Source organism: Falco peregrinus, chromosome 4 (assembly GCF_023634155.1).
Source record: "Falco peregrinus isolate bFalPer1 chromosome 4, bFalPer1.pri, whole genome shotgun sequence".
NCBI lineage: Eukaryota > Metazoa > Chordata > Aves > Falconiformes > Falconidae > Falco > Falco peregrinus.
Window position 1 is genome coordinate 91,410,485 of NC_073724.1, and position 22,266 is coordinate 91,432,750.

Here is a 22,266-nt window from a genome sequence, read left to right on the forward strand (position 1 = left end):
GAATGGTTACAGAAGATGTCACCAGTAGGGGAGACTACACTGACCGTTCCCATGGGAACCACTTCATCTGCTTGGGGATGTGGTTTTTATGGTGAGGCAACACAGATTGCAAACGTGATGGAGCCACACAGGAAGACATTTTGGCCCATGTCTCCACTTTGGAGTGGCTTCTGCTTTGCAGCCACGAAAGCGTGGTAGCTGGGCTTATGAGGTGCCTGGGTAGAGGGGAGGAGACTTCCTTCCATTCACCAAATTCACGAAGTACCCTTATGGCCTGGGAATTTGATAAATTCCTTGTCCTAAAATTAGCTATACCAAAGCTTCAGTTGCCTGGTTCTGTGGAGAGTCAAGCACGTCTCGCTAATTGTGGCACAGACAGTGAGTCCTGCTGCAGCTAACTAGGGCTAGAAAAAGTACATTTTCATTGTGTCATTCTTTTTAATGAGAAGTTAAATAAAAGCTGATGCAGGAGATCCTGGACAAGAAAAAGCTTTATTGTGTGTAAAAACTTCTGTACTTTTCCCCCAGTCTATTATGTGAAAAATGAGTCATATTTTTGACAGTAACGGATAAGAAAAGTTGTGGTTGAGGGACTTTGAGTACAAAGGGAGGCAGATGGACGGGTGTTGGAACATGCTGAACAAACAGCTTACTTAATTTTGTTTATTCTCTTCTAAAGTGCTTAGTTGCTGAGTATTGGGAATATTACATGAAACTAAAACCATTGTGCCAATTCTTCTCTGGTGGCATGCTCTGGATTTCAGGAGAATTACAGCTTTGGTCTTGTAGCAACAACAGCAAAGTGGAAGAAACATCTCTGCTGAACAAAACTGAATTAAATCATGTATTTCCCTTCATTTTCTTCCTTCAGTAAAAGACCACAGCCTCTGCCCAGCTTGTCCTTATTCCTCATTGCACTGAGGACTCTGAAAGGAAAACATGAGATAGTTTAATCAAGACGGAATGAGCTATATCCCCATTTTGCTATAAAACCCATGCAAGTTTGACTGACGGTCACCCAGTTGCATAGCCAGCTCATGTCATGCTGCTCAGAACTTCCCAGACTGGTCCCAAGTACTAGCTGTGCTGGTGAACAAAGTCACCTGGTGACAACCAGCCACAAAGATGGGAGCTGAGGTGCCCCTGGGCTTGGTGCCTGGGCACATAGTGGGCTGACAGCACAGCCTGGGCTTGTGTTCTGCAAAGAAACCAAGAGTACAGACTTGAGCGTCTAAGGTAAAAGGTGACAATTGCATTCATCAGCTCAGCATGGCAGCATTCCAGTGTGTGCGGTAGGGTGGGCTGTGTGTGGGAAGGATCCCCACAGCACTGAACGATCCCCATCCCATAACGGTGGAGGAACCCACTGCTGCAGAGCTTCCCCCTCCTTCTCTCACCCTCGTTACCACCGCATCCAGCCCTGCTCAGACAGTTCTCTTTTCAGTATATGCCCGTAAAGAGGATTCCATTAAGTCATGCCAGAAAAGCATCCAGTCTGTGACAAAGATGAGCTTAAATGAATTCTCATTTTTATGTGGGAGGACACTAGCTGCAAACTAATTACAAAAGAAACATCTAATCTAAGCAGTTTTCAGGCCTGGAAATTTCATTTATAAATGGACATTTTTTACAACATATTTAATGACCCTTATACTTGGGCACTTGGATACTCCCCTAAAATTCTGAGCATAAAACAGGGACAAAAGGTCATATTTATATCTTCTTCAAAATCACATATATAGACTATCTTTACATGGCATTTTAAAATACAGTTTTAAAAGTATCAAATAGCACACAATGCCTTAAATCATTTCCCAAAGCCAGTAGAATAGAAAATGTGGCCAGTGAGATCTAACCCCACCTGAGTTTTATTTGAAGAAACTTTGTTAAAATACAGGACAAAAATTTAAACTTACTGTGTCAGGGACAGCCAGTGCCTGGAGGAAGAACCTCCCATGTGCTGTAGGGAGAGGCATCTCCAGCAGATGAAAGCCATCAGCCTTGGATGAAAAGAGCAGGGAATTTGTGTCCCCCACTTATTCCTATGGGTCCCTAAATTCTGGCCAACACAATTCAGCCTTGATGATCAAGTTCAACCTTTTTATCGAGCATGTGTATGTACATATACATTTATATTATAAATGCACATGCATGCAAATGGGTTCTCTGTAAGTGCTTGCATCTAAATGCACTCTGTGAGTGCATGCATATAAACGCATACATGCAGCTGCATTTATACCAGTTGTATATGGACATACACTCCAACACCACCACCACCACCCCCTGCCCCTACAGAGAGAGCACGTAATAGCACTGGAAACGCATTGGATAAGAGAGCAAAAGGACTACAGGAAAGAAAGAGAATTGCATGAAGATGCTGGGGTTAGGGAATGGAGCTGCAGCGGGGCACATTGTTGTCTCTGGTAAAGTTTTTGCTAAGTATTAATGATGATTACATTGATATGAAAGTGGATTCGGTGGTTGTTGGAGTTTATGTGGAAGGACTTGCAAGTTCTATCTTACAGTTGTGTTTAGTCATTGGATATAAGATGCAGAGCACCTACATCTGGCCATTCTGATTTTAGAATGTTGTGATTGGTTTTTATCCAGCTGTTGGATCAGAGGTATTGTAGAAGGGTCAGCAAAAAGAAAAGGAAGAAAGCTTGTTTTGCTTTGAGTTTCTGTATTTGTATGAATGGAGAGTTCAACAGAATAACGCAGGATTCACAGAACATTTAATATGACATGAACACAGACCAAACCACAAAGCTGTGTGCATGGGAAAATGCAGAACTGCATACACGTGCCTACATATGCAAATTACAAGTCTTTAAGAGACCAAAACTTAAGATAGAGATAACTAGATTTGTTGCCAAGTCCTTAAAATTATGCACTTCCATTATCCCATCAGTTTGCAATCCTGTGATGTCTAACACAAAAACCAGAAATAATACAGGTTGCAATTGCAGACTGTGCAGTTAACCAAAATACATAATGCAAGCAGAAAGTCATTTCAGCATCATGGTGGTTAGTAGGTGAAGAAATGGCTGCAGAAGCAGAGAGAGAGAGGTTTTGAAAGGTACACTACACAGAGAAGATAGAGTATACATGGTACGCTGACAGCCTTGCACATGTTAGATCTAAAATGCTTTTAGCTGGTTGAAGAGGAAAAAAAGAAGGAGTTCTTTTTTTCCAGTCACACTTTCTGAGGCTGTCTTATTTAGGTTTTAATCAAAAAAGGCACTATTCTTTCCATTGACTTCCACGGACTTTAGATGAAGGCCTTAGAAAATGTATGGTGTTTTGTCCTGCTCTGATTCAGTCTTTTCAGAGTCAAGGGTTGGATCGATTATTCTCTGGGAGGACCATTAATGCTTCCAGCTGCCATCAGCCTCACAGCTTTTGGAAAAAAAATCAGTTTTTCCCAAGGCCCATAGCCACCTTTGGAGGGGCTGGCAAAAACATTTCCAGTTTTAGTACTTCATACTTAAAAAAATAGTTAATTTTGTATGAAGACAACATCAGATGTCTTTTTCCATCCCGCCTATGTATTAACATTCCTCTGCCCTCAACAGTATGTAATGAGAAACAGCAAACAATTAAGAAAGGACCACAGGCAATTAAAAAAGGTGTCATTACTAGCGTTGCAAAAGAAACAGCTTGAAAACCTTCTGTGCTTTTCCTTTCTGAATATTTCCTCTTAAAATTGGCCCTTCTTCTCCCCCCTGCTTCATGCAGCCATCACTTTCATCTTCCCATCTATCCAACCTTACAGCTGACAGCAGGTGAGCTACTAACATGGATGCTGTTTTTTTCTGGATTGCACAGAAAATGAATGTCAGCTTTGTAATTTTAGTCTCTGGAAACAGATATGTGTTAGTAGGCTAAGCTGCCGTGCTGAAGACGTGCAGTACTAAAATCCTCAGTGGAGGCAATCCCTTCTGTTTGTTTGACAGATCCATTTTTACCAAAAATATCTTGGCATGAAAAATGTGAAACTCTGCCACTGGAAGTTTGTACCTGCAGACAGTAAAACATTGATTGAGTGACTAAAAAAATACTGGACAAAATACACAGGCTCCTTCATCTGGGTTGCCTGGTGTCTCACCGCAGCTCCCCTGGTGCAGGGGATTGCCATGTCTCCCACGCACAGTCCCCATGGCTGTGGGGCTGCTGAGCTACCTGAGCTGGTGTGCAGATGCATCCGTGCCACATGGCCTGAGGAGCTTACATGAGTCTGTTGGGCTGTGCACATGCATCAAGACTTGGGAGTCTTTCAGGCAGCTCTTGCCCCCCTCTGCTGAGTTGTGAAGTGGATGACAACCTGCCCAGCGAGACTGCAATGATGGAGGGATGCTCCAGGTAACAGACTGTCCCCAGATGCAGCTCACCTGACTTTAGGGTGACACAGTACTGCTGTGGGGAGAGGCCCAGCCCTATGGAGTACATCATAGCATGATGTGTGTTTGTGATGGCCAAGGTGCCCTATACAGGGAGTGTGGGAGACAGGCTCCTTGACTGGCACTCCCACCAGGTAGTGTTCAGCCCATGAGGACACTTGAACTAGCCTATAGGAAGTGCTGAACAGGGGAAGGAGAGTCTAAATTTTCGCTTCTACCTGGACTGGAGTGCTTATTTCAGATCTGAAGTTTGGCTTCTTCATGCATTTGGAGCCTGCAGTGGTGGCTTTGCTTGCCACCATGGGCTGGAGCCCTCCTTTGTGGTGCAGTGCCCCTGGGCAGGGCTGGATAGGAGGTGAGAGTGTGAGAAAGGGGAAGAAAAAGTATGAGTCATCCCCTCCTGTCTTGAAACTGGGCTGTCATAGAGCCAGTAAGGTAAAAAGGAACAGAAACGGAGGCAAGATGGAGAGTAGCTGCACCCAGCGGGGTGGTTTGCACTCTGCTGCGTCCTTGATCCCTTTATGGGACTCAAAATTCAGAAACAATCTAGGCTCTTAGCTGTTGAATATGCGACATGCATGTTGCGTCTTGTGATGAAAGTCTTTGATTTTTCATGATATTCTGAGATGTCTTTTCCAGAATTACTGAAGTTTTTATTAGTAACAAATGTAATAAACTCCCCTCGGAAGCTGAGTCATCTAGTGACTGTCTCAAAAAAATCCCAAGCAGTCACTCTGGATCTACCTCGTTAGGTGCAGGGTGAGTTGGCAGGCAACCTCATTTATTCAAAGCCAGGGTAAAAGAAAAACTACAGAATTACTTTATAAAAGAGAGGAAACAGTACCGTCCAGAAAGCAGGGCTTTTAAGAAAGTGAATGTGAGGAATTATCTAATCAACAAAGATAACCATATCATACAGTGAAAGAGATGTTCTCAAAACACATTCAGGAAAATAAATTGTGATCAATGTCTAGCTTTTCCACACATTTTTGTGTCTGACCTTGTGTGACTGAAAACAGCCTGCCTATCAGTCCCAGAGCGATTATCGCTGTGTGCCATGCTATGGAGATGTCATCAGACTGCTGCTGCAATGCCTAAATTAGCCTCTGCCGGTTGCAGATAAGATGCGGTCTGAGTTACTTGGGCATCTCTGAAGCGAATGCAGAGGCCGTAGCTGTCCTCCGCCATGGCCTTGCTGAGTGAGGCGGTCACACCCCACGCTGCTGTGTGCCACACGTCACAGCTCCCTCCCAAAGGGCTCTGCCCCTGAAATCTGCCCCCCAAGCTGCTCGTGGGGTCATTTCTACCTTGCTGCACTCCATATGGGCTGGGTGAGCAGAGACCTCCCGTTTCAGGTGTCTATGGTACCTACCTCAATGACCGGGCTGGGTTAGTGAGCACACACGAGCCACTCTGCAGGCAGGTGTTGGCACGTAGGGGAACAGCTGGGGTGGTGACCAAAGTGGCCAGTGCAACCACAGCTGGAAGAGGACACCTATCTACGGGCTTAGGTGCCATGACAGCTGGTAAAATCTAAGTTAGGTACCTGTGGTCTCAGGAGGATCCTAATTCACCATCACACTGCATCTTGAAAATTCACTTGAGGTGGATCTCTATCAGGGAGCTTTTTAAGCTTACTTTGCTCTGTCGATGCAAATGTAGGCAAATTTTCAAAAAAGACCACTCATGGATTTTGTGCTCACCCTGGGGACTGAAGGTGTTAGACTAATTCTAGCTAAGCTTTGTTTCCTATGTCCTTTTTTATGCCCATGCTAACCCCCTCCCCTCGAGCGCCTGCAAGCTGCATGTACCTCCTCTGTGGGCACAGGGATTTGGGAGCTCTGGTGACACAAGTCTTTGCAGCCACTGCATGTTGCCACCATGACCCTGCATGAGGAGCACACCTAGAGAACTATTCTGCCTGTTCTCAAATCCGTGTGTAAAACCAAAGTGAAGAGTGATAGATGAGAATCAGGCCAATGGAGGAGAGATTACAATCATTATCTGAAGCACTTTGGGGCATAGACAACTACAAGTGTGGGTGGCAAGAAGGTTTTTTGGGAAACTGCCGATCCACTGAGGTGCGGTAAGCAGCCGTTTGTGGAGTCCTAACCTGCAGCTGATATGAAATACAGCAGAGCAGCCAGAAAGCACATGACTGCTGCTGGTCCACCTGCATGTTTTGAAAGCATGGAGGAGGAATAACCAAGCTGTTGTTCCTGTAGTATGTATAGATACCTATTTCACAATTGCAGCGGGCTCAGAGCACTCATCTGTGAAGTCAATGTTGCTCCACTGAGAGGTAAAACATTAAGGGGGAATAAAGTGTTCACTGCAGCTGCTTGCTTATGGCCTAACAGAGCTATGTATTCTGTTTCTATCAAAATAAAAGGAAAATTAGTCCCTCAGCTCTGTAAACTCAGCCTCACACTATGAGCTGAATGAGATTATACACCAATTCCTAGAACCTGCTTCCAATTTTGTTCTTCCTGTGATTTCTGCATGGCAAATCTGGGAAATAACCCCAGAACTTGTCCTTTCCATAATTCCAAGAATGACATCTCTAATGATTCATGTGAAGCTTATACACAGATGCCCTCTAATGTTCTGAGCAACCCTGATTATTAAAAGCAGATATAAAGAAGCGTGGGAGCAAATACAGACATCCAGAAAGCTTCCCAACGTACCATGTAGCTGCAGAGCCTTTCATTGGATGAAAATTATGAAAGATTGCCATGTGATTGCTAGCACCACTCCTTGAGCTGAGAACATTTCTCTTTTAAGAAGATCTAAGATCTTTTAATCAGAATTTACTTCCCTTTCTTACCACTCATTGCTTTTCTGTGGCTTCTGCATAAATAGCACTTGGGTCTTGCATCAAGTTTTTGGGTTTTTCCTTTCCACTAACAAAACTAAAAGTTGTGAGCAACAGCAAGCAGAAGAAAATACTGAACACACCAGAAGGCACACAAGCTGAGGTAGGACAAGATTTGTCTGCTTCTTCTCGTGTAGGTAAAAATGGTTGCAATGATTAAAATACAATCTACTTATATTTCTTATTACTCGCAATAAGCTTTTTCCTTGCCAGAAGCTGCAATCATTGTCTAAACTTCTATGACAAAGCCAGTCTTGAGGGGTTTTTTTTGGCAGATAAAAGGGTGGATTTATGTAACTAGAAATGTTTGCCAGATGGAAGATAACAATCAAGTTGTGGATGTGATTAAGCAAGTCTTGTTTTTTAACTAGGTGAAAAATAGATATTTGGTTAATGGCAAAGATTTAAAATAAAAGGTGTTAAATGTCAGGCTCTTGATTTTCCCCCCTATTATTGTGTATGTAGAAAGGTTAATAACATGCTATGTTTTGATGAATTTAAAGTTAATTCTAAATATTACCTTCTGTTACATTTACTCTTGGTAACGCTGCTCCTGAAACACAAGGTGAATGGCAGAAAGCAAGCCAATGGGAACTCTAAAAAAATGACAACTTCTGGGTTTTTTCAGAAGTGCAGTGGCAAATGCAAGTGATCTCCTTGCGTTTATGTATACATATATATATGTCTGTGTAGATATACATATATCAGTGATATATTCCTATTGGGTAATGAACACAAGACTGTGGTGTCTGGCATCCTCTTCAGACAACGGGTTATTGTGATAAATGCAGAGACTATTTTTTTCCTGGCATACAAGAGAATGTATATATTTATCACTTAACATAGCAAAGAACTATTTTTTGAATTAACAGCCTGATTTCCTTATTTTACTTTGTATATGCAGAACACTTTATTAAAAATAGGTTCTTTGGTAGTTCCTGGTGTTATAGTGAATGCAATGTTTCAGAGAAGTGGACCCAAGATCAGGAGTTTGGAAACTTTCATATTTACACCTTCAGCAGCAGCACCCCTCCACCACATGTCTTCAAAAGAAGCATGTCCTTCTCTCCAGGCATGGCATAGAAATCGATCCTATTGTCTGTTGAGATGCTGGATGACTTGACTGCCATCCACTAGAACTGGGGGTAGCCCAAGGCTGCTGACAATTGCCACTTTCCCAGTAATAGCTTTTTGACATACAGGCTGGAATCTCTGTATTAATATCACTACAGGCATCGCTTTCACTTCACCAGTAGGAATTAGAGGTAACACAGTGAAGTCAACCGTGGTTGTTACACTGCTGGGAATTAGGAGCAAATTGTGACTGTAAAGAATGTGGTGGCAGCTCAGACTGATGTCCATCTAGCCCAGTATTCAGTCTCTGATGGTGGCAATGGGAAATGCTGGTTAGAGACAACATGAGAGTCTGATCACCTTCCAGAGTGCTTTCCCCTTGCATTTCCCCAGCTTCCTCACTACTGTCCATGGGCACTGAGTACGTCCCTGCCCGGTCTTTTGTTTCCCATTTACTGTCCTTGCATCTGTCTGATCCTGTTTTGACCCTGCTGAGCCACCTGTCTGCACTGCCTGCTGTTGCAGCGAGCTCCGAACTCTGCCTGCTCCTCTTCCCTCTTTTATCTGTTTGAAAGCAGATTCTCAACAACTCTGCTGAGCACCCCACGCCTCAGTACTGCAAGACCCTATAAATAGCAGTGCACATTCACACTCTCCACCACCTTCATGACTCTGTAAACCCTGACCACATCCTTCTTCAGCCTCCTCCTTTCCATACCAAAGAGTCTCAGGCTTTTTAGTCCTTGCTGTGTTTCCTTGATCATTCACTTGCCCCTCTCTGTACCTTCTCTAACTCCGTAATCTCTTTTTTGGATGTAGGCACCAAAACTGCTCACTATGGGGATGCATGGAGATTTTATACAAGGTGATAACCTACTTTCTCCTCTATAGCATTCTTGATGATGCCCCTCATTTTGCTGACATTTTTGGTTGCTTCAGCTGCTGCAGCCAATGCAGAAATGACTTCAGTAAATAGTCCATAATGCCAATGCCAAATGCCCTTTCCAAATGTAACAGCCAGTTTCAAGTTCATATCATGTGGGCATGGTCTAGATTATTTTTCCTAGCATGCATCACCTTACATTAAAATATACTAATTCTCATCTGCTACTCCTTCAGCGTGGCATCTGCCAACCTGGATAACTGTCTTCTACAGGTTATTGATAAAGATATTGAATAAATCTGGTCTGAGTACCACACCCTATAGGACCCCATTGCTGATTCATTAAGCTCTACACTTCTTACCCTTCAGCCAGCTTTCAGCCCACAAAAAAACCATGCCTTCCAGGTCTCTGGCAACTTAGTTCCTTAAGAAACCCCCAGTGCAGAGCTTTGTCAAAGGCTTTGACAAATGTGGCTGTATAAATGCATACATATCCATATATACAATATAAAATGACCATGGAGCCCCCTTCATCCATCATCCTCACAGCACTTCAGCAGGCGGGTGGGGCAGGATCTCCCTTTTCAGAAGATGTGCCGACTCTTCCTCAGCATACTGGCCTTTCAATGAGCTCAGTGCCTTCATTCTTCACTAGAGACCCCCCACAATGTACCAGAGGTGGAAATTGGTCTCAGTGGTCAGTAGCTCCCAGCACTGAGACAACCAGCTGATGGCCCTTGAGTTGTCCTCTCAAGCCCTTCTTGTAGATGAGAGCTGCACTCTCTGGTGGTGACACACCAGTCCCCTGGCACAGCACCTGATTGTAATGGTGGGTTATGTGCCTTGGCCGACAGTTGTACAGTTGCGATCCTTCAGGATACTCATATGGATGCCATCTGGTCCTGATTACTTATTGGCCTCTCCTTATTTGGTCAGTTTAATAATTCCTGTGCACATCCATTGAGTGGAGCTGGCTTCTCTGACCTGTTTGATGCATCAGACGTGAAAATACTGCAACATCTTTGGTGGGGAAGAGTGAATTCACCGAGTTTCTCTGCTATAGCCTTGTTGTCCCTAAGAGATCTTTTGCCACCAAGAAACTGCCAGTTCCCTAACAGTCTTTCATCTTTCAGCGGGCTTACAAAACTCACTGTCAGCCTGATCATCCTTTACCACGTGGTCTTCATGTTCGGTTGTTTTGTTTTGTTTTTTTTAATGCTCTCAGTTTCCTCTCCATATTTGATCTGCCGTGATGCAGGCTTTCCTGTTCTCCTCATTTGGACACATCTTCTGCTTTCTAAGTGGTGATCTTTTCCCTATAACAGTCTTGCTAATTGTTCTACTAATGGACATATGGACATCAGGCTTCATATTTATTGAAGTACCTATTTCTTTTGGAATGTAGGCTTCTAACACAGGTTCTGTTGGATTTTCCATTTGTTTTTCTAAACAGCCCACAAAATTATGTAGGCTTCTTCCTTCTGGGATTTCTTTTCTGTCCCACAACACTGCCAAACCTAGCTCTACTGTGATTGCCACTACAGGGCTGTCTCCACCAAAACCTGCTTGAACTAGGACTGGTGCAGCACTAAAGACAAAATGTAGAATAGCATCTTAATTTATGGATTTATTTTGAGGACCAATTATTCTAGGAATCAGGCATTTTTTGCATCTGGACATTACTTACTGTTCTGCAGCAGCATTGCATCTTTATAAATGCACACAAAATCTCCTGCTATTGCTGCCTGCTTTCGGCTTCCTGCTCTCCCTTAACATTTTCTAATTACTGTCATCATCATGATGAAGAGTTTGGTGGTATGTTTTCATTATTGGAGTAAGGGGTGTCTGCCTACAAGAACCCTGTAGTGCTTCTCTTTAGCCATATTTTTATGCTGTTGCAAGTTGCATAGTGCATCATGCACAGTGGCACTCTTCCACCTGTGCATCCTACACTATCATTACCATAAAGCTGGTAGCATGGCAACTCAGGTTCCCATTGATTATTCTCTCTCCTGTGTGTCTCTGAAGTTCCCCTTGCGCCAGGGTTGTCTCATGCCAAGTCTGCCAGCTCCCCTATCTCGTTTTCAGATTTGAGCATGGGTGCAGAATTACCTGTAAGATTTGCTTTTGATCAGTCACTCAAGATAGCGTGTGTCTGGATTTGTGGGCCGTTGGATTTGCCTTCCCTGGTTATTGCAGTTGGGCTTTATTTCCCTCTTGGCTTTGTCAGAGGTGCACTGGATTTGAGTTCACTGCTCTCGCAGGTCTTGTCAGTCCTGGCCATTTGCTCTCCCATGCCCTTCAGCTCCCCTGTTGCTTCTAATTAAATACTCCTCTGCAGACCTTTCAGACTGCAGCACCAGCAGCTTGGATCCACTCTGGGTACAGTGCAGTCTCTTATTGCTGTATCGCTTGCCTTTATCCAAAAAGATCCATCAGTTCCTTACACACCTAACTTTCTTCCTTCTACTGCCTCATCCATACACTGAAACACTGGGTCTGACCTGGGCCTCTGTCTTGCCTCATAGCTGAGCCCTGAAGAACCCACCTTCATCCTCGGTGCCCACGATGACCACAGCCACCACCAGCTCCTCTCTTGCGTCCCCAAGCGATCCACGCAGACATCTCATGAGGTCTGCTCCCTGGGCAGGCCTGCTCCTGCTGAGCCACTCCTGCCTGGAGACAGCCAGCCTTGTCCTTCCACCCCTCGCCTTGCACACACATGCACAAAACCTGGCCCGGAGGGGCGACCATACACATCACATGCCAGGCAGTTTACAGGGTAGCCCCTACTCTGCTGCTAGACTGCTACCTGCATCCCTAGCTTAAAATACAATCGTTCTGAGGCACCTTTATTAGTTAAGTATCTCCTCCAATGAAACAAATCTCCTCTTACTTTTGGTCTATCGGTTCCCCAGCTGGCTTGCACACCCATCTCTTTGTTAAGGGTGTTGGATTCACCTTAGGCATGGAATGTCTTTCTCTTATCCCCTAACTAAATCACACTCAAGCCAGGCTAAGATAAAAGACAAAATATTTCTTCATAAGAAGTATATGATTGATAATATATATGTAATTTATAATGAAAGGTAAATATTTATTTATAAAGTTCATACTAATCAAGCTGTAAATATTTCTAAAAGACTTCATAGAGGTGAAGAAAAGACAAAATCCCACCCAAACTCCACATCTAATCTGCTTACATAGCATTTTTTTCAGAAAAGCCTCCCCTTTCCTTGCTTAGCTGATGTGCTCTCTCTTTCCTGTCAGGGTGGTTGTCAGAGCCTCAGGACATGCATCAGCTGCTTCTACTTGGTAGTTTCCATCAGGAAAACTCATATATAGAAAAAATCTACTGCTAGAGAGTTTCCATCAGAGAAATCTTGCAGTACCACTTCAGAGAGATTCTCATTTCAGATTGTTCCTTTCTCACACTCTTCCTCAGAGGGCCGTTAGATCTTAGCACCAATCTCCCTTCTTTTGAGGGACCCTATAGTTTCAGTCTCTCATCTCAAGCCCACCCTGTTCATTCCTCACCCAGGAGACCATCTGGACACTTGCTGAAAACAAAGTTTATTGCCTGTCCTTACGTATGTAATTTCTTCTGTTTATGTAGGAGTCATCTCCTAGCCTTAGCTGTCTAGTAAACAGCTCTTGGCTTCAAGGAGGCGTAACATTGTCCCCTTCCCCTCTGTGGGTGCTTGAGGTACTCCTGTGTGAAATGTATCTTTCACTGCACCTTCCTTTCTACATTGATCTGGGTGTTTGTGCTGGTTTCAATGGGATACAGTTAATTTTCTTCTTAGTAGCTGGTGCCATGCTGTGTTTTGAATCTGGTGTGAGAATAACGTTGATAACACACTGATGTTTTTAGTTGTTGCTAAGTAATGCTTATACTAAGTCAAAGACTTCTCAGTTTCTTAGGCTATGCCAGTGAAAAGGCTGAAGGGGCACAAGAAATTGGGAGAAAGCAGAGCCAGGACAGCTGAGGGGATATTCCATACCATAGAACATCACGCTGAGTATATAAGCTGGGGGGAGCTGGCCAGGGCCTGCTGATTGCTGCTCAGGGTCTGGTTGGGCATCCATCAGTGGGTGGTGAGCAGTTGTATTGTGCATCACTTGGTTTTTCCCCCCTCCTTTTGGACTTTATTCCTTTCCCCTTCTCTCTCCTTTTCATTACACTTGTCATTATTATTGTTGTTGTTGTTATTATTATTTTATTTTTATTTTAATTATTAAATTGTTAGGATCTCAGCCCTTGAGTTTTACCTTTTTCCCGATTCTCCTCCCCATCCTGCTGGGGCAGGGGTGGAGTGAGCAAGTATCTGAGTGGTACTTAGTTGCTGGCTGGAGTTAAATCACGATGGTGTTATAACACAGTTAATAGAAGCATCTACATATAATTGCATGGGTTGTTCTTGGCCCTCAACTGAGGGCAGGCACCATGGTGGATAACAGCTTTCTGTTGAGGGCTCCAGCTTCTTTCTCTTAGACATCCCATAACAGCTTGAAAGTTTTCTTTGGACAGTTTGGAGGGGAGTCTGAGAACTGGCTCTCTTGCTAGGTCTAAGGGTGCTGTGTTTTCTCAATTACACTTGTGCATCTAGTTTCCTAAATGTCTTTAGCTGGAAGGAGAAACAAGGAGCACAAAGTAGCTTTAATGGTAGTTGTTAGCTAGATAACCTCATATGAAAAGCCTGAGCAAAGTGCCTCAGCCTCTGTGCTTGTAGTGCGCTCCCCAGGGTGCAGGGACCCAAGGGATTTTCATCAACTGCATTTTCACTGCCCTAATCCTATCCTTCAGCAGACAGTGTCAGGCCACAAGCCATCACTCGTAGGGCTCAGCAAGGCTTTAAATTTATCCACGCTCCAAGTTCTTCATCCTCATTTGATTCCTCTAAGTCACAGGTTTCACACACAACAGGAATGCTTCAACAGGTGGCAGATCACTGGTATTTTCTTGTGTTTTGGAGTTTCTAAAGGCAAGGATGCTTCCAACACAGTCCTGACACAGTCAGGACTCTTCCCTTTGTAGTACTTTGGGTTGTGATGTTTCCCTGCAGAATGGGGAGATCAGATTCGATCACGAGAAAAGCTGCTCCTTGATCCCACACAGAAAACACCTATGTTAGACAGTTGCTTTGTACACAAAACCAAAACCCATTCCAATCTCCTCTGATTACAAAGGGTTTGTTCTTAGGAAGTATACCTTGTCTCTCCCTTCCATGAGGAAAAAGGATCTCAAATAGGATTTCCTTTAGGAGCACATGTTACAAAGCCTGGGGCTTTGCTGAGACCCAATATCCAGTTTGCCCACTTCCAGTCTTAAGCACTCTTAAGCTCAATAGATACGACTATTTTCTGAAGAGTTAATTTCAGGCACTGCAAGGATGGGTATGATGTTGGTGTGAGTGAATGTCCCCATTCCCAAGCTGCCATGCTCCCATCTCATGATGGGAGGGGTAAGTCTTGCTTCTTGGGAACGCAGTCTGGGCGATGCACTTCCCATGCTCCCTGTCACAGTTGGGCTGGATAAAAGGCGACTGCTGGGACACATCTGGTTGCTGTATTAAGGGATACAGACTCTGAGGCGCTACGCTGGAGATACCATGGGCTGCTCTGAACATAGCTCAGGCTCCCACAGCATGGCTCGAGTTAAATCAGCTGCCGTTTACAGCACACTGGGAATACAGCACTGAGTAACTGTGAGTCCAGAGCACCCACATCTAGAGCCCACTTTCCCCCCTAGGGAGACTCCACCTGTGCAAATAAATTAATTTAGATTTGTGAAGCCAGTGAGGTTCAGAATAAGAAAGGCAGTCAGGTATCATCAGCTTGTTTTCACTCTCACTGGGGTGAATTAAAAGCTTCTTTTTCATGCATCTAGAAATGCTACGTAGTTGTGGATTCTAGGCAAAAATTTTCCATGCTCCATCTTTAGAATATGTTGGCAGATGCAGACAGGGAATTGGTCCCACTATTAAACAAGCAGCAATACTGAAACCTTCCTTTCAAAATACTGCTAGCAGCGGGTCAGCTGAGGGAAGAAATCAGGAGTTCAGCAAGGAAATGGTTTCTAATCAGAAAAAAAAAATATTATTTAGAGTGTTTTAGTGATGAGTCGTTTTGATTTGATTGAATTACAGCCTCATAGGAGGAAAAATGTCACACTGTGAATACAGCCCATTTTTTCACAGGCCATTTTCATTAGTGCTGTAAATGAGGGCTGCCCTGGAAGCTGCAGTGTGTGTAGATGACTGTCTGATGCAGAGCAGTTGGGCACTAAAGAGGTTGAGAAAGCGGCAAATGCAGCGAATGCCCCACAAAAAGAGACATAGAAAGCCATGAAAAACTCAGAAGAAAGAAAAAATACAGTATAAGGAGGAAGGAGTTAAGAAAGGAACCATGCATAACTAGCACAGTATTTATGCAGTATTTAAGGTCAAAATGTCCTTAATTTATACATTCTGACATATACCAATATACCTTTTGTATTGCTCAGGAAAGTTCAGTAACATGCTGCCAACAACATACCAGAAAAATTTCACTAGTTCCAAAGGGCAAATCCACTTCTTTTGGCTTTTCATCCTAATCTGAAATGCAGACAGTGATCTCTTCTCTGACTGGTTTTGATGTTTCTGTGGCAGGTAGCTGGGAACTCAAAACCTCCCTGCTATGAAACGGCTGACAGCTAGTTGGTTTGTTTTGCACAGAGCAGGTTAGAGAACTGCCATTAAAACACACACATAGCACTCATCATTAAAAGGCAGCACTTTCATAGGCTGAGACAACAACCAGCTGCTGTAATACCAAAACTGTTTAGAGCCAACATGCGGCTTTACACCTCAAGTTGTGTATTTACTGGTACATCACAAGGAATTACTCATTAATGATCCTTTAATTTCCACTGCTGTCTGCATCTTGCAGTTTCTGCCCTCAGCAAAATGGTCCCAACTGACCCAACTCCCTGCCCAGACTGTAACCTAGCACTCACACCACTTCTTTTTACTTTGGCAGAAAGACGGAGAGCCTGACTCTAGACTATGAATATTTCCAAGATGGCACTAGATGAAAATTTCACTAACTCCTTCAACTGTACGATTGACAGCTTCAAGCAAGTCATTTACCCCATCATGTATCTCTCTATCTTCTTCTTGGGTGCTGTTGGAAATGTCCTTTCCATTTATGTTTTCTTCCAGCCTTCGCAGAAGAAGACCTCAGTAAACATTTACATGCAGAACTTAGCTGTTTCAGATCTCATGTTTGTGAGCACTTTGCCCTTTCGGGCCACATATTTCCTGCTGGGATCACGTTGGATATTTGGTGATATCATCTGTAGGATCATGACTTACAGCTTGTACGTGAACATGTACTGCAGCATTTATTTTCTCACCGTGCTCAGTGTGGTTCGTTTTATAGCCATTGTCTACCCGTTCAAACACTGCAAAGTAACCAACATGAAGTATGCCAGGATAATATGTGCAGCCATATGGGTCTTCGTGCTGGCAGCCTCCAGCCCTCTGTTAGACAAGGGAATTGCTGGGTACAGCAACCCAGTCAAGTGCTTGGACCTCCACCCCTCCAGCACACACAGGCTTCTGATGATGAACAGTTTTGTCCTCATCGTGGGCTTTGTTCTGCCATTTTGCACAATCATTGTCTGCTACATCTTTGCCATCAAAGTGTTGCTCAAGTCCAAGACTCCACAGCGCAAGAAGGCAGTCTGTCACAAGAAGGCACTGTCAACCATCATCATCACTCTCATCCTCTTCCTCCTCTGTTTCCTGCCATATCACATCCTGCGAACTGTCCACCTGATGCACGGCAGCTGCAGCTGGGCCAACCTGCACAAAGCAGTGGTGGTCAGTCTCTGCCTTGCTGCCATGAACAGCTGCCTCGATCCCATCCTCTATTACTTTGCCGCTGAAAACTTCAAAGCAAGAATCAGAAGTTTGTACCACAGGTAGCTGATGCAGAATTGCAAAATTATATATGTATATGCAGTCCTGATGGGACATCTAGACAGAGTCCATTCTATCCAATGACAGAGGCTGTGTGGTGCTAGCCAGCCTGTGGCCGTGCTGCTCAGCAACAGGCATTTCTCGAGCAAAAGTGTCTTAGAGGGAGCTCATTGGGGATGGCCAAAACTGAGGCAGGATGATCAGAGGTCAGGTCCCTGGGTGTGATCCCTGGTCCTCTTCTATTTAGCAACGTAGATATACCTCTAGTGTTCACCCTCCCCAGGACAAGGAATTGAAATGGATTTACCTTGCTACTAGAGGACTTTTATTTCATTTCACAATACTCAACCAGAGACTTGAAGGCAAACGGCTCACCTGACCACCTCAGTGATGGCATCTGAACCTCTCTGTGCTCCGCTTCCCTCTGTGTGCAGAGGTGCATGGATCAGACACTGTGACACGCAACAGATTCATAGCACCCTGTCAGTTCCCTTTGCGAACATTGGCTAAAGATTTGTGCATAACAGAAATGTAAAGCATCGCTGGTACTTTCTGCTGAGAGCCAAACAGGAGCTGGCATCGGCTCAAGCTCAGGCTGTTCAGAAGGCATTAATATTTCTAAATTCTCTGCTCTGAGGAGGCCACCAAGGTATTTTGCTTAACATTTCACTGATTATCAAGTGAGATAATGATTTCAAAAAAACCCAGCATCAGCGTGGAGTCCTATGAGTAAAATGACTGCTGGCAGCAAGGGCAGGATGTGGGCACGTGGAACACCAGGCTGCACCCTGCAGCTGCTCACGTCTGTGCCGATTCCTTCAAGGTCAGCACGTTTGGGCTTATGCTCATCATTGCCAGTGCTCTTCTGAAAGCTGAGGTTAGGCAGCTCGGTTCCCATGCAGGGATCCAAAGACAAACTTTAAAATTATTTTGGTCCAAACAGGTAGCTACAGAGTGGCTTCCTCTGCACAGGTAAACCAGCCTGACAGCAAATTGCTGCTAAAGGCATCCCTAATCCCTCACTTCCCGACTGCTCCCAGGAGGAGCAGATCCCTTTTTTCCCTAGGATTAATTTCCAGTTGCTTTGAACACCCTGACATTAAACATGCACCAATGCAATGGGGAAAGCAGTAAGGCAGGAACAGGAGGAAAGATGGGCAGCAGAGGAGGCGGAGGAGGAGGAGGGAGGCTGTTTTGGAAAGCAATGGGGAGCTACACCTATGTGTACTTTGGAAAAATCTCACCACGTGGCTGCTTGCATTTTTAAGTCTCTGAATATTTTCTAAAATACATTTCCTAAAAATCAGACTGCTTGCAATTCAGTGAAAACAGGCTCCAAACTCAGTCTGACCACATTTAGAATTTGGTTTTATTTACTTCATTTTTATGTCATTTTAATAAAAAAAGACAAGAAGTTTTGTCATATTTTCCAGGAAAGCAGCCTGTCCCATATGAAAACTAACAAAAATGCTGAAGGCCTTCCCTCCCTAGGAAGTCCATCCAGACTTCTGTCTGTGAAAATATTTTCTCAATGCTCTGAACTTCTCCAGAGAAAGCACTTTATAAACTGAACACCCCAAACACATTTTTTTGGGTTTTGTTGTTGTTGGGGTTTTTTTTGCTCCCAAACAAAAATAACTGTAGCTAGCTATTTTCAGCTCTGTCTGAAATATGTAGAAAACAAATCATTGCTGGTCAGGTGAAAAAGTACTTGACATCACTGGGGAAGTCACATTTTTCTTGGTTATCTAAGGCTTATGTTCAATTGCAGAGTCAATCTATTTTGCTCACTTTGTGCTGCTTTGATGTAAGCACTAAATTTTATCGTAAGTCTTCACTAAAGTTAATGCTCCAAATCCTTATTTCAATAACTCAGTGGCATACTGAGAGCTGACCTAGTGATGCCATGTGAACTCCTGCAGTGCTTGGTCCCATGCTGTTGAAGGAAAAGGAAATATTACCACTGCTTTGCAATGGGAATGGCATCGAGATGGCAGACTGTGCAGAGAGATAGTGGACAAATAATTGGAAGGAAGGGGGCAAACTTTTTCCGTGGTTTTCCCCTGTCAGGAGTAGACCGGCACAGGGATAAGTGACAGTCTTGGAGCCTCTGATAAGATACTGTACACCTTAAATACTAAAAGGGAATGGAAAATACTAGCCACAGTCTAATCTCACTAACGTGTTTTTGTTTGTATCCATCCAGTGCACCCTATTATCAGATAATTTTGCATCTAGAGGATATAAGTCTCTCACAAGGTCACATTTTCTTTGTATTGACCAAAATACAACTTTGTTAGCAATTGAATTCACTGTCAAACCTGTGTTTTAATAAACTAGATTTACTAGTGGCTGAAGATATGTTTTTTATTGATTGCACAGCTAACAAGGAAGCTCCTCAGAGTGCAGGGGGAAAAAGACCAAGAAACAGATACTGAGTTTCTGTAAGTGGGCCATCATTTTACAACAAAAAAGTGTTTTTAGAGGTGTGAGAGCATCCAGCTGCCATCTTTACTTCACCAACAAAATAGGGGGAAACATCAGCCAAACTTTGTGGTGCAGATAAAGTAATAGATTTTTAAATTATGATTTACTTGCAAAAGGATTCAAGACCATCCTTGTTAGTGATCATCACATGCAGCTTTAACAACACTTGCATAACATGCCACATGCCCATTTACGGCCATTCCTCCATTTGGTATCCTGGCATGTCTCTACTCACAGAACTGAAGACCAGGGTTCTTCTCTGTGCAAGTATCATAGTGAAAAATATAGTAAAAAAATAGACAGCGTATTTATTCTGAAAAATAAACCTCCTGACAGTTAAAGTACTAGCAATGTCTCTAGGTCTCTCAAGGGACCACCTACCCCTTAAAAAGTATTTTGATATGTTTCCTCAGTTTTCCAGGAGACAAAATCTAAGAATAGCCATGCACATAGAAAGTAAAAGTAACTGTAAATGTTTGAGACTGAAGGAGACATAAGAACAGGAAATTGAGTTTTCAAGTGGCTGGTACCCCTAAGCTACAGCAAATGTTCTACCTTCATATGTGTGTTTTCCTGCCACTCATGGAAGCCCTGGTATTCCTAGGCAAAGGTAATTTTTAAAGTCTAAAGCTATACCAGAGACATAGAGACGTTTTCTGAAGTAACCTCACTGCAGCCTCAACCACTTGACCCTCAGCACAAGGAAAAGACATTCTTCACATTTGCTTTTTAGCCTTGGTTCAGGCTGATGTGTGACTATATTTGCCTCATAGAGTGGTGTTGCATCAGTCAGGGGAGCATCACATGACTGTGATTCTCCCCCTCTGCTCTTGTGAGACCCCACCTGCAGTACTGCCTTCAGCTCTGGGGCCCCCAGCATAAGAGGGACATGGGCCTGTTGGAGTGAGCCCAGAGGAGGGCCACCAAGATCATCAGAGGGCTGGAGCACATCTCCTGTGAAGACAGGCTGAGAGAGTTGGGGTTGTTGAGCCTGGAGAAGAGAAGGCTCCCAGGAGACCTTATAGCAGCCTGCCAGTGCCTGAAGGGGGCCTACAGGAAAGCTGGGGAGGGGCTTTGTACAAGGGCATGTAGTGACAGGACAAGGGGGAATGGCTTTGAACTAGAAGAGGGTAGATTGAGATTAGATATTGGGAAGAAATTCTTTCCTGTGAGGACACTGGCACAGGTTGCCCAGAGAAGATGTGGATGCCCCATCCCTGGAAGTGTTCGAGGCCAGACTGGATGGAGCTTTGAGCAACCTGGTGTAGTGGAAGGTGTCCCTGCCCATGGCAGGGGGTTGGAACTAAATGATCTTTCAGGTCCCTTCCAACCCAAACCATTCTATGATTCTATGATTTTTATTTTAAGCAATGCATTTTCCCATTCGTTTTCATGATATATCCTCTGTCTTCCTCAACATGCCTCCTGTTACCATAACTTATATTTTGGTTTTGCTCCTAAAAGTGTCTGTAGAAATGGGTATACATTTTGCTGCTCAGCATCTCCTTCTGAGGTGCATGTTCCTCTATGCTACAACTGCATGTTGTGCTGGCAGCAGAGCAGGCATCAGACTTTCCTCCCCTGTCTGAGGGCTGTTGATGCTTCTCTTAGTCCTTTGGGATGGGCAAGATAGAAATGACCTGCTCTCCTCCAGCTGATAGGAGTGGAAATAAGATTCATCAAAAATAACCAAATCTAAACATAGTCAGGAGGAGGCAGATGCTGTTTCAATAGTGATACTATCCTTGGGCTTATATTTTGATTTCCTGTATCATACCTGAGCCAGTTTAAATGATGGCCTGTGTCATATGAAAGCACACATTCTAGGTGACATCCGTTATTATATACGTAAGTGCTGGTTGCATACAATCACTATCCACCCAAGGATATCCACGTAGAGATATGCCTACGTGCAGCAGAGCACCTTTGCATCCAGTTCACACTCCACCAAGCTGTTTACTCCCTCCATGCTCATCTGAGAAGGTCTCTTCTTCCCCCATACTTAAGATATGGGAGTCTTTGGACACATTCGTCATTGAAGACAGGTGTGCACAGAACTGAATTGCAGGTGAGCTCAGAGCACTGCTTTTCAAGGCATAATCACTCTACAGCCTGGTTGGTTTGGGGTTTTTTTCCACTTTTATCTGAAAGGGCCCTTACAATTCCCCCCTTTTTTGTTTGTTATATTGGATAAGGTTAAGGCTGTGTGAACTGGAACCATCATAGCTTGATGGACAGCCTTTTATCATGGCTCACATCAGGTTTGTCAAACACAGTATACATATAACAATGGCCAAAAGCCCTAGCAATATAATAAACCCACACATCAATATTTTTTGTATCACATCCTAACTTACTCAATGTGCTTAAAGCTTGTACAGCAGCAACACCAGGTACAAGGAAAGAAGCAGCAGGAAGATCCACATTATTCTGGCTTGTTCTCTGGCTCATCATTGGTAGGATGCTTGCGATCAGTTGGTCGAATGAGCAGAGCGAGGATCCACCAAGGCCCTCTATATTTTTCATGTTCAATAAATTATCATTTGTCTGCACAGTAGCTCAGTCCCAGTACTCCGTTATCCA

General features: G+C 43.9%; 1 protein-coding gene and 1 long non-coding RNA gene across 3 annotated transcripts; one reads left to right on the top strand and one right to left on the bottom strand.

Moving 5' to 3' along the window:
* Nucleotides 1–482: 482 nt before the first annotated feature.
* On the bottom strand, nucleotides 483–5,870 carry LOC129784291 (uncharacterized). Its single transcript, XR_008746816.1, has 3 exons — nucleotides 5,773–5,870; nucleotides 1,917–2,000; nucleotides 483–926 (listed from the first exon to the last, which is right to left on the bottom strand). It is a non-coding gene; the product is annotated as an uncharacterized LOC129784291 (long non-coding RNA).
* A 1,255-nt stretch (nucleotides 5,871–7,125) lies between these two features.
* Nucleotides 7,126–19,553, top strand: CYSLTR2 (cysteinyl leukotriene receptor 2). 2 transcript variants are annotated; one of them, XM_027790741.2, is made up of 3 exons: nucleotides 7,126–7,378; nucleotides 13,149–13,330; nucleotides 16,253–19,553. In XM_027790741.2, exon 3 carries the CDS (start codon nucleotides 16,279–16,281, stop codon nucleotides 17,200–17,202), a length of 924 nt encoding a protein of 307 aa, XP_027646542.2. In that variant the 5' UTR covers nucleotides 7,126–7,378; nucleotides 13,149–13,330; nucleotides 16,253–16,278; the 3' UTR covers nucleotides 17,203–19,553. The 2 variants fall into 2 exon arrangements, with proteins under 2 accessions (XP_027646542.2, XP_027646541.2); XM_027790740.2 differs by lacking the exon at nucleotides 13,149–13,330 and having other exon boundaries at nucleotides 7,130–7,378.
* The last annotated feature ends 2,713 nt before the right edge of the window (nucleotides 19,554–22,266 follow it).

Coding starts and splice junctions, on each gene's coding strand:
- CYSLTR2 (XM_027790741.2), top strand. CDS start 16,279: ATGAATATTTCCAAGATGGCACTAGATGAAAATTTCACTAACTCCTTC.